This window comes from Salarias fasciatus, chromosome 15 (assembly GCF_902148845.1).
Source record: "Salarias fasciatus chromosome 15, fSalaFa1.1, whole genome shotgun sequence".
NCBI lineage: Eukaryota > Metazoa > Chordata > Actinopteri > Blenniiformes > Blenniidae > Salarias > Salarias fasciatus.
The window spans coordinates 5,168,316-5,181,160 of record NC_043759.1 but is presented as its reverse complement, the minus strand read 5'-3'; the positions used below and the strand labels follow the sequence as shown (position 1 = coordinate 5,181,160).

Sequence of the window (12,845 nt, the reverse complement as noted above, 5' to 3'; positions counted from 1 at the left end):
AACGCTGAGCAGCTTCAGGATTGGACAGCAGAGGACACACAGTCAGCCAATCAGAGGAGCCACAGGCTTGTTGTGTTGGTCTGACAGTGGTGGTCCTTCATGAGCTCTGAGCTGCTGACTGCTGCTCTGAACAGGACTGAAGTCCTCACTGCTTCAGAGACTCTGATCATCTCCTCTCATCTCTCTGCAGGTACGAGGAACACTTCGAGTACGACGATGAGGATGACGATCAGGATTACTCTGAGGACGACTATAAGGATGACTCTGAGGACGACTGAGAGCAGAGCTTCATCCAGAGGACCTAGCAGAAGCTCCGAGTGTCAGTGGTACAGTGTGAAGAGCTGTGAGAGTCCAGCATCGAACCAGGGTTCCTCAGGATGTGACAAAGATTAATCACTGTGTGTCCTCCTCCTCCTCCTCCTCCTCCTCCTCCCTGTTTGAGACATTCCTCTTTCTAATCAATCTCATCATCTTGTGGGCTCTAAAGAACTGATGTTGGCTGAAAATATAAAATCAGTTTGTAAACTGAAGTCTGTCAGGAAATTCCTTGTTATCAGTCTTTTCATGTGATCTGTAATCCATTTCTCTCTGAGCTCAGTCAATACTGAACAGTTTTCAGTAGCTTGAATGAAAGTGAGCAGAAAGAAGAATGAACTAATCTTCTCTGCTCCTTCATCTCATGTCATCATATTCTGTCAATATTGAAAACCAGCAGCAAACAACAGAAACCCCAGAGGAGAACCAGCAGACAACTCCCAGACAGCAGCAGAGTGAGCGGCCTGCAGCCTCTCTGGCTCTTCACACTGCTGCTTCATATCAGATCCTCTTTGTGCTTCTTTGTGTTTTGATGGTGACTCGGATCTAAAACATAGTGAATGTGGTGTGTGAGTTACATTCTTCTGATTCTAGATCTAGATTGTTCCATAACTGGACTCCTTGTACTGAACTGCAACGTTCCCTCACTGTGGTTCTAGATTTAGGTTTGGTGAAGATCCCTGCTCCTTCAAGTTGTAGTTTCTTTCTCTTTTTTTAAATCTGCTCTGAATATCTATGGCTGAAGTGTTCTTTGTACTGAATATCTATGGCTGAAGTGTTCTTTGTACTTTATACATAATTTGCAGAATATTGTAATCCACCATGTCATGAAATTTCAATGATTTTAACTAAAACAATATTCGTAATTCAAGAAACTTGGTTAGAACAATCAATAATTCAAGTGATTACAATAGAAAGACAAAACCGCAACATTAACCCCCCCCCCCCCCTTTTTTTTTTTTCTTATTCTGCTGAAAAAGGAGTGGGAAGAAGAGAACTTGTTTAATCCCAGTCCAAAGTCCTCATCAGTCACTTGATGGTGAATTTTCAAACGCTTCCTGTCATCAAGTCAAAGACAGCGAGAACCAGAGAGTAACGGGCTCAACAGCAAGTGTTGAATAATGCACCTCGATGCCCGCGTTATTCAGGACTCGCCGCCCACAAAGGAGATAAATGACGTGACTATAGCTGACGTTGGAATCACGAGCGCCGTGTGGCCTTCCACACCTCAACATGAGAGAACCATATCATGAAGCTCCAAATAGAGTCCCTTGAGAGAAGAGTGGAGCAATATCGAACTGCTCTTCAACGTTTCCGCCCCCACAGGAAGCAGTTCCCACTGGACCTAACAATACCCCAAGCCATACTGAGTGGTGCACCACTGCTTGTGTCCCTCTGTTTGGTCGTTACAGTCACACGGTTAGTATTAATCATTTATTAGTGTGTGAACCACGTTATTAATCTGTCTGAGTGAATACTTTTAGTATATTCATACGTGTGTGCTGAAACCAACTGAAACTAATATTTGTGACTCCGGAAGGGCAAACAGGTTTTTAAAGCGCTGAGAGAACGTTGTGGAAACGCTGTGGAGCTGTCAAACAGCTGTCAGGCCACTTTCTTTGGCGTCTTACTGGAACCTGTCGGGATCAATTGGAAATCAGATCGTTGTATCTTCATGGGACTCAAATAAATCACGCTTTACTGAAAACAAGTGCGTTGTTGCATCTTTTGAGCCTTACACAGCCATCGGAGTGGTATCCAAGTAGCAATGAGAGTAAACAGCTGGTCAGCCACGTCCAGCCAGGGTCAACATCCCCCCCCAGCAGCCAGAACTGTGCTCCTTTAACAGGCACCATACAACCACAGCTGTTCCCAACCTGTACCGTGAACACTGTTGACAAAACAACTGAACATCTAAAAAATGCTAAAAAGCTGTACAATGGCTCATGAAGCGGGTGAAATTTCTTCAACAGATGAACTTTGTGAGCGTGTGTGTGTGTGTGTGTGAGAGAGAGAGAGAGAGAGAGAGAGACGGAGGGAGGGAAGAAATATTCTTCTGTGAACATGTGTGGAGGGGGCAGTGTGTTTAGTTAACAAGTGTAAATGTTTCAGCACCATGGATCGTACCTCATTTACTCCCTCTTTTTTTATGAACATGTAAGAATGTGAGTGTTTGCACGTGTGTGTGTGTGTGTGTGTGTGTGTGTGTGTGTGTGTGTTTGTAACTATGTGTTTGTATAGCTGTGTTTTTCATGCTGTGTCTGCATGCGTTTCAGCTGATGCTCATGGAAATCCTGGTGTGGAGCTGAGCTGCAGGCCACGCCCCCACTGTGTGAGGTCTGGGTGTGTCTCTCTGCCTGAAGGCAGCAGGTTGAGGCAGCAGGTGGAAGCAGTCTGCTAGTTCAGGGAGTTGGAGGCACTCAGCTCAGAAGCTGAGGGAGCAGTGTGTGCATGCTGGTGGGAGAAAGAGCTCAGAAAGTAAAGCTTGTTCCAAACAAAGGAGAGAAGTCATTGAGCTTTCAGTTCTCTTAGGCCAGTGACTGTCAAATGGCGGCCTGTGGGCCGAATCCGGGCCCCCGAACCGTCCAATCCGGCCCGCGATTCATGTGCCCAAAAAAAACATGGACCAACGCCAAATCTAATTGCCGACCCCTGTCTTAGGCCGTAAGGTGAAAGCCGTATCGTTTCATCCCGTTCTGACATATGGGGCACTGCAATCTTTTCACTCATTTAAAAAGATGCACTGATTCTGAGCAAGATATTAAAAGTTCTCTGTTTGTAATTCTTTGTATGTACTGACTTTGTATGTAATCTCATCGCCCGAAAAATTCGCGTCGCGTCCGGTGGAAACACACCGTTACACTCAAACTTACTGGAGAATAAACACACACGGTGAGCTCGGTGCAGCACTCACTTGCGCTCTCTGTTCACCAGACGAGGTGCCACTCCTCTTTATTTTTCAGTGACAAACCGGAAACCACAACTAAACAACACATCCTTCGAAGATTGTCTATTGCAACACAATGACAGATATCGCACTCCAACAGGGGTGCGTGCGTCCGCTCGAGGGCCCGGGGTAATGCGTGCGTTTGTGCGCGCGCGTGTTGGAATCCTCTCGCGGGCCGGATTGAACGGTTCGGCGGGCCACATTTGGCCCGCAGGCCGCTAATTGCCGACCCCTGCTCTACACCAACACTGCAAAAGGTCAAACTCCCAAGCAGCAATGATGAGACATTGTCTGAAAGGTGTTATGTTTGCAGCCTCACCCATTGGCAGAGGACGGCACACTGAAGATGGGGGGTTAACAGTGACCTGGATGACTAAAAGTGTGAATGTATGAATGTCAATTTGTGAGAGATCTTGTGCTGCTAAAGTGGATGTTGATGAATAAAACAAGTGAATTTAGCACCACAGAATTTTCATTTTATTCAAATATGGCTTCTGACAAAAAACTGCAGCATGGATTGTGGAGAACTTTTAATGTAAAGTCTGTCAGGGTTTTTTTCTAAACAAAAATGCATCTCTCATCCCAGACATGGGAACGAAAAACATTTTCTAGCCACTTCTTCATGGCTCACCTTATGGCCTATCTGATATGTTTGCAACTTTCCTGGGCTTGCTGTGAACTGTGGACTGGTGATGTGATGAGATGTCATGCCAGTCGAGTTTAGAGTTAGATTTAAAATCCTTCTCCTCACTTACAAAATCCTAAATGGGATGGCTCCAACCTATCTCCAAGATGCTTTAACGCCTTATCAACCAATCAGAGCACTTCGCTCTCAAAATGCAGGGTTACTGGTGACTCCTAGAGTCTCTAAATGGACACTAGGTGGAAGAGCCTTTAGCTATCAGGCACCATTTTTATGGAACCAGCTTCCAAGTGGTGTCAAAGAGGCAGACACAGTCTCCACATTTAAGGTTAGGCTCAAGACGTTTCTCTTCGATGCAGCCTATGATCAGGTCAGCTAGGGATTCTAAACTAAACTAAACTAAACTAAACTAAAACAAACCAAACCAAACTAAAGTAAACCAAACTAAACTAAACTAAACTAAACTAAACTAAACTAAAACAAACCAAACTAAAGTAAACCAAACCAAACTACAGTAAACCAAACTACAGTAAACCAAACTAAACCAAACTAAGCCAAACCAAACTAAACTAAACTAAACTAAACTAAACTAAATTAAATTAAACTAAACCAAACCAAATTACACTAAACAAAATTAAACTAAACCAAACTAAATTAAACTAAACTAAACTATACTAACTAAATACTAGTTTAAACAGTTAAGTATCCACAAAGCTGCCCCAGGAGCTAGAATGCTGTGGGAAGTATGGTGCACTGAGCCCTGTCCTCTAATGTCTGAATGTTATTCCCTTTAGTCCGTTCATTGCTTTTCACCTGCTGTCCCCCCCTTCGAGGGGGAGTCTTCTCCAGTTTCAGTTGCTGACTCCACTATTACGAAGGCCTATGAACAAGCTCCGTCCGGACCGGGAGGACACCCCTGTCGGTCCTGCCCGTGGACTGGCTTCGGTTCTACTGCTGGGATCCGTGGTTCTTGTGCTGGACCGTCCAACGAACTGTCCTCAACATTGTCCTAGGCTTTACTTCTTATTGTCTCATGCTAGCTGTTGCCAAAGCTGTCCGTCCCTGGGAGAGGGATCCCTCCATACTGTGGTTCTCCCCAAGATTTCTTCTTTTCCCACTGGGTTTTGGAGTTTTTTCTTGCCGGATGTGAGGGTCGAAGGCGGTGGTTGCTTCGTTCTGTCTCGTTACTGTAAATATTGACATATTACCATTATGCTTATTCACTGTTTTTAATTTTACTGACAAATGTAACATCTTGAAGCCCTCTGAGGCAACTGTTGTTGTGATACTGGGCTATACAAAAATAAATTGATTGATTGATTGATCATGCAGTCATTACAATGTGGGGAAAATGTACAGACAAGAATGTGGTGCATTTCAGGAAAGTTCGTTTAAAGTGGAAAACTACTTTCTGGTTTTTGTGAGTTCACTTTAATTAAAAGCTGATAAAGTCTGTCAAGAAGGAAAAATCCTGATTTAACAGTGTGTGTGTGTGTGTGTGTGTGTGTGTGTGTGTGTGTACAGGTTTTACTATGCTTGTGGGGAACAAATGTCCCAACAAGGATAGGAAAACCTGGCACGATGTGCCTCGTGGGGACATTTTTTGAGTCCCCATGAGGGGAAACAGTGTTTTCTTGACCATGTTGTTATTACTGAAAAAAGTAAAAGTGCAAAAACATTTCTTTAGGGCTATGCATTGTTGTGGTGCGGGTTAGGGTTAGGGTTAGGGTCAGGGGCGAGTAAATGCATGATGTCAATGAGTGTCCTCACAACGATAGAAATACAAACATGTATGTGTGTGTGTGTGTGCCTGCACACATATGCAAGTGTATTTTCATATGAATGTCTGTTTGTGGGGGGTGGGGGGGGAGGCTTATGTTAAGCAAACGTTTCCAGGTGTTTTTTCAGCGCCATTATGTTGACTTTCTCTCTTTAAAGCTAACATGTCTCATGACTTTCTAAACCAGCTCACCTTCCCTATTAGTGGGTGAATTCTGTTTCACAATGGGTGTTTTTTCATTCTGATTGAAAACAATCGTGTTAAATGCACGAGTATACATGGAAGGCATACAAATCGATCCACGATGAATTCTCATTTACAAGGGCCCTGGGTGAAGCAGACTGGACACCGTCCTGTGACGTGCGCACAAAGTCTCTCACGGAACTTTCAGGTCTTGAGCTCTGCAGCAGCAGTCCTCAGTGCCGAGCAATGTGATTTTATCTGGTGGCCAAGTGACTCACTGCTGCCGGGCAGCGTTTTTCCCTGTATTTCAGTTTTTATTCTTTCAAAGAGCTCCTCCTGATTTACCTCCACCTCAGACCTGAGAGGATCCATTTCCAGCTCCCAAAAGTTTCTTTTTTTCGCCAAAATCTCTCCTTTTGACCTCTGTTTGACCCCAGTGGGCGCGACTTCGGAACTATAAATATTTCAGGGCGTAACATGTTAATGACGATCAGATTCAGTCGCAGGATTTATAAACACCCGATCATTCAAACGCTGACATCGGTGAGGTACGGAAGTACCCAGGTGTTTTCAACAACTGATGCCACCCTGACAGTGTACAAACAACAGAAACAACAAAAGAAAGCCAAGCACCATCGCCCAGTACAATTCAACCAAATGCGGTGTCGATGCCATGGATCAGATGGTGCGGGCATACAGCGTAAGGGCAGGAACATGAAGATGGCCAATCTCTTTGTTCTATAACATGGTTGACATGGCAGCCCTGAACGCCCATGTGCTGCACCAAGCCTGCACAGGGCAGAAGGAAAGGCAGTCAGGTTTCCTGATGTGGCTTGCCAGTGAGTTGGCTGAGTCCCATGTGACGGCAAAGAAGATTGCAAAGGAAAAAGCTCTTCGCAAACAGGCCGCCTCACAAGATGAACCCGGCAAAAGGAGGAAGTGCAAAGTCCAGCACCGGTGCAAAAAGAACCCCGCTCCTGCCCAGTGTCTCCATTGCTACAAGTTTAGTAGTGTAAAATGTAAAAAAGAAGTGCCAGGGGAGTGCCAGGTCTGCTCAGACCAAGCACCGTTTTAAAGAAGGTGTGTCATGTCAAACACACCCCCTGTAAATATGTTCACTGCAAAAAGTTTACGTGTGGCAAATGCACAAAAGCAGTGCTGTGAGAGTGCAAGGTCTGAAGCACAGTTTTGAAGAAGTTGTCATGTGAAACACACAAACCTTGTAAATGTGTGTGAATTTTATTTGTGTTGTTTTACAATCTTGTTTCCAGAAAAAAACAGACTGTTTGAAAAAAGGCAAAATTCTGTTTTGTGTATTTTTCATTTTCTTATTTTCATGTCTCTCACTACATTAAATTCAACAAAAAAGATACATATGTGGTGACGTCACTCTGTTGCATTGTGGGATTGAAAAGCCATTTTGCAGGCGTCGTCTCACTCTGTGATTCACGTGTTTGAGTGCGGCATTATTTCTCAGAAATGGGAAGATCGTGTTGCGTGACAGGCTGCCATAATAAGTCGCATCGACGGAATGGGAGCAGGACAGAAGGCAATCTCTGTTTTTTCCAGTTTCCCACGTGGAAAAGAAATTACGGGCAGCAGACTGAGGAAATGATGAAGGGGCGTCAGACGGCGGGGGTCGCAGCAGTGACATGAAAGAGCATCACTTTCCACTCCATATCTGCCAACATGGTTGTTTGCTCTCGACATTTTTATAAATGCAATCGAGTTTATTTGTTTATAAGCAATGTTACTGAAAATGTTGTTTCTCTCAGATTGAAGTTACGTTAGCCGCTAACGGTTAGCACAGCTGCGAACTAGCTTCACCCAGCTGCGAGCCAACTTCACTTGTGAAACACAGTCAGCGGAGGAGGGCAGTGGAGAATCACTTCATACTAAATCTGTTTATTTTATTTCTTCATCTTAAATTTAAACTTTACGGAGGGAGGCGGGAGGGAGCAGCTAAAGAAAGTGTCACCGCAAGCACCAGAGACGGGAGTCCGCCGGGATGCAGAGACTGGAGAGCTGGAGACCGAGGAGGGGACGTCGGAGCCTGGACAAAATCAACAGAATGAGGACAAGACACCTGATGCTGAGGAAGACAGTCAGCTGATCACAGAAGATGACACACACACACACACACACACACACAAGTCAGGACGCCACACAGACTGTTTTTCATATTAGTGGAAGCACGTTTTTGTATCTGACAAACAATAATAAAGCTTGTCACTGACACTTGGAGTCTTTTTGAGTTATTGCTTTTCGTTAGCACATAAGTAACTTGATAATTAGCTGTGCTCCTCATTTTCCTTTTTCTGGAATGTAATGTTTTTCACACACTCAACAGCAGCAACACAATGATAAATAAAAACACAACAGTGAGAACTACATGTTCAATTCAATTCAATTCAGTTTATTTTTGTATAGCCCAGTATCACAACAACAGTTGCCTCAGAGGGCTTCAACATGTATGGCAGTTAACATCCATGAAGCATGTCATTGTCACATAATGTGTTGTGGTAAATGTGGCCAATTTTTTGTTTTTTTGTTTGTTTTTTGCATTTGCATTTGCATTTTCAGTGGTGAAGTCAATTTTGTGTCCCACTTCTGGTCCCACTTTTCTGAAGCTGCTTGGTATCAGCCAGTATGCAGGTTGTCCACACTCTAAAAAGTAACTCAGAGGCTTCTAACACCACTTGATTTAATACATGGATCCAAGTAAAAAATTGTGATTAGTTGATTTTGATAAACTTTCTAAGTTCCAAACCTATTTTTTTCAAGTTATGAAAAAGTTGTTATGTTCTTAATTACATCAACTTAATTTTGCTTGCAGTTTGAACTCAAAATTAATTGTTGATGGGTTTAAAACAAAATTCAAGTTGTTATAACTTAACAAACTTGGCTTGATAATTTGATTTTGTCAACGTTGACTTCACAATTTTAAGTTCCCTCTCGCCACACACCATGCCTGGACCAGTTGGACGGCGGGTTAGCAGGATGAAAAACCTCGATACAAGCAACATTTCATGGTGACTAAAATTCATTTTTAGTAGGGTAAGGACACCACGTCGGCATGGTGAGAGTTGGTCACAGCATAAAGGAAACAGGCTCTTTGAAGAATTTAACAATGATGATGGTAGTGCCGCAATGCATCATGGGAGTTTGGGATGAGATATTCCAGATTTAAACAATGATTTCATTATTTATTTCGATGTTCTGATGTTAATGGTGTTATTGGCAGTTGTGTTTGGTTGTGTTCTTGTTCAGTTAATCTAAATAGTTTAGTTACTTTTTGTGTCAAACCTGGAATGAGAAGTATTGAGCATTTAATCTGCTCCTGCTACTACTATAAAACTTACACAGTTCAACAGAGCAGTTCCCATTTGCCTCTGGGCTTATTAAAAGCCTGATACTGTCTGTGCAGAATCAGTCCACAGTGCCCATGACAGCATCGTATTCCCAAATACTCACAACATTAAGGCAACAGAAACTGGCCATTTTAACAAATTAAAAGTGGGCACTCAATTTATTTGAGTTATCAACTTAAAAATCTTGCATTTATTAAGTAAGCAGTACTTAAAATGATCTTTGACTGATGACCCAAAATGAATTCACTCAAAGTAATATAGTTTGTTGGTTCAATGTAATTTCTGAGGTTGCCACAACTTAAAAAGACTAATGCAAACTGAGGAGTGAGAGGCTAACAATATTATCACAACGAGCGACTGGTCGGACCTCATTCCATGGCGTGGGGATCAGATAAGCCCTCTTCAGCTATTTAAAGGTGCTGTAGGCAGGATTCTGCATCTCCGCCATCTACTCTCAAGATCTCTGTCAATAAACATCATCCTAACCTGCAACCTGCCTTTGCTTGTTTTCCCGCACTTGAGCCTCAGATCCGTGCTCCGTAACAACCTAAGCAAGATGGCGATTTGACCCATCTAAGATGGCGATTTGAAACCCAGCACAGCCAGTCCGGTCCTGTTTTCTCTGACATCACGCCCACAAGGGCGTTAAGCCCCTCCCACAAGAATGCGCGACGAACGTCTCTCGACCAATCACGGTTAGAGCCTCAGCGACTCTTCTGATTGGTTAAAGATACCTGGAGCTGTCGAGAATCCTTTTCAGCTCAGAACAGAGACAGATGGAAACGCTGCGCCCTCGCGGTAGTGCAATTATGCTACACTCCTAAAGGATTATCAATGGGTACTCTAACATTTAATCCAAAGAAAACACAGAAAAATTAGCATTGACTAGCAAAATCCTGCCTACAGCACCTTTAAAGGGGAACGGTCGTTTTTACAATCTGGACCTTATTTCACATTCATAACAACAACATTTACTCACCCGTTTGACTTTCGTGTGATTTGCAGTTGGTTCGGAGATAATTAGATACTCCCATATCCATATAACGGCAGCGGGCGGGGCACCGAAATGCAGCCATTACAGACGCTCTTTTCTCTTATGTTTGCTGTGGTGTGGTAGATACATGTAAATTTGTTAAGTCGGCATCACTTAACGCTATTGGGAAGTCTGTAAACCGTCTAGATTGAGCAACGACCGTTCCCCTTTAAGGAGTAGGGATTGAATAGGGATGAATTCACCCCATTGCAGTCTTTCACGTCAGGGTTGCGATCGGACAAGTTATTGACTGCAGAGATGCAGAAGAACAGTTTTGAATTGAAATTCAACTTGAGGCCAACGGCGGGCGTGACTTTTGATTTTAACAGTACATTACATTCACACTTGAACGAAATACTCATACAAGTACAAATAACCTAAATAATCTACATAATTACAGTAAAGTGAGTATTTGTAATTCGTGACTTCCCCCCCTGACGATAAGGCACACAGGTCTTGAACACTTTGATCACAGTGTCCCTATTTTGAAACCGATTAAACTTATTTTGTTGAAAGTATTAACTGCATGCAGTTTAGAAGTGTTTCAACAGCTCCGCCTCACTTTTTGATTTTTTTTGCGTGTGGTTTGAGTAGGACAGAAGTAATGCTGTTTACAGATGTTTTTTTTTTTTTTTTTAGTTATTTAAATGTTTCTTGCAGACGTGTAATGTTTACTGGTAAAGCAGTGTTTTAATACAGAATTCAAAATTAAACACTCTCAAAATGAGCCATGCCGGGTCTGGTGTTTTACTGTTGGTGTTTTTCCACACGTCAGTTTTCTGTTGAACTGTGTGAGGAGAAAGGCCTTGACTGAAAACTGGTCTGCTTTCATTGTTGAAAGTCATGAGGTTTGCTCACTGACCTCCAGCGCCCCCTGCTGTCCAACAGTGGTCATTTCTGTTGACTGTGCTTGGAAAGGATTAGAATTTACACTTGAGGCTGAAATGATTTATACTCGAGACAAATCTTGGCTTTAAGTGAGTTTCCTTCAACCAGCAAGTTTTTTTTTCTTTTTTTATGAGACAGTAAGTTGATGTACAAGAAGCTCCACTGACGACAGAAAGCAATCTCAGCTTTTAATTTGAAAAAGAAGTGCCATGTTCAAAATAATTCATCCCCTTCTTGATAATCAGTAGAAAAGTATTTTACCGGTTCTAACAACAAACGTCATGAATGCTGAGCAGCTGCATGTCTACACTGTTGTTTTGTCTATTTTCAGCAGAGAGCTCGAACTCTTTTAGGTTGGAGGGTTTTCCAGAGTTTCACTCCGGCCTTTATCTCCTTCACAGATTCTTCATTGGAGTTGAGTCAGGACTCCAGCAGGGCCGCTGCTAAACCACCATGTTTGATCCCCTCACCATTTCTTCACTAAAACATGTAGATATGGTTTTATTACCACGATCTGACTTGTGAGCAAAAACAATGAGCAGCCACATCTTCAGTGAGTTCCTTTGTCTCAGCCTTGACTTTCCACAAACCAGCTGCTGTTTTTCATGTGTTGACTTCATTGAAACAACAGTTTATGATCAATCAGGGGAATTAAGATGCTTCAAAAACAGCTTGGACGCCTGGGATGTTTTAGAACTTTGGAGTTTCCTGGTAATTGTGACAGTTTTCAAGGGGTAAAGTGAATAAAAGCAGAATTAATTTATATTTTCCCAGAAGAATATTTCTTGTACATCATCTTATCTTTCTGGGAGAAACTAAATCATTTCTAGTCAAAGAAAATCTTGACTAAAACAAACTTTAATTCAAAGTGTACCTGGGGTTTGAGTGTTTTGGGGCTTAATTGTATGAAAACTAGTCATTCTCAGCCTTGACAGTCTCAGTGGTCCTGATGGATTCCTTTGGTTTCTTATTGTTAAATTAACTCTGGGTCACTAAGCAGAGTCAGAACTCGTCTGGACCCCACACTGAGAACCACTGATGTACAGAAAATGGGATAAAAATGGTTTAGCTGGAAGGTAAAATGCTGAATGGGTCAAATATAAACTTTAGTGGATGCCACAAACACACACCAGTCTGTGTTTGAGTGTTCCAAACACCTGAAGAATCTTTGAGTCCAGAGTCTGAATCTTTAGTCTCTGAGTCTTGTCTCATTGTGTAAAGTTTTGGGCTGAAAAATCCTTTACTGTTTTGACCTGATGAAGTTGGCACCATTGGCGGTTCTAGGGAGGGGCCAACAGGGGCCAGTGCCCCTGCAGCAGTGAGTCTGGACCCCCCCGTGCCCCCCCGAATGACGATCATATGGTAATGATATTGTGCTGACGCAGAAGATGGAACTACTGTGCGCGGCTTAACATTCTAGTGAGATACTTTAGTGCGTTGCACCGCTGAACAAAGACAAGCGCGAAGCAGCCTTCATGAAAGCAACCCAACGAGAGGCAGCCGGAACCACTAAGAACAATATTGTATTGTTACAAGGCATGACTTTAGGTAAAGAAATGTTGTTGACTAACTATAAATTATAATAGCAGCCCGCCATACCAGGCGTCAATGTCAGCTTGAGTTGATTGCATGGTTCTAGCGAACGTTAGTTAAACATAACACAACACAAAATCAGGCAAGCCCAC

At 42.9% G+C, this 12,845-nt stretch overlaps 2 protein-coding genes across 2 annotated transcripts in view; both read left to right on the top strand.

Annotated features, from left to right (window-relative positions):
* LOC115402065 (NLR family CARD domain-containing protein 3-like) overlaps positions 1–2,019 on the top strand; it is a gene marked incomplete at its 5' end in the record, with an annotated part of 50,758 nt that extends 48,739 nt beyond the window's left edge. Inside the window, one exon of the mRNA XM_030110493.1 lies at positions 191–2,019. Coding sequence (XP_029966353.1) covers positions 191–278 — 88 coding nt within the window. The remainder of the gene's footprint in view (positions 1–190) is intronic.
* Positions 1–12,845, top strand: part of LOC115402059 (NACHT, LRR and PYD domains-containing protein 4C-like) — an 868,403-nt gene that overhangs the window by 146,396 nt on the left and 709,162 nt on the right. The gene's annotated exons all lie outside the window — the stretch shown is intronic.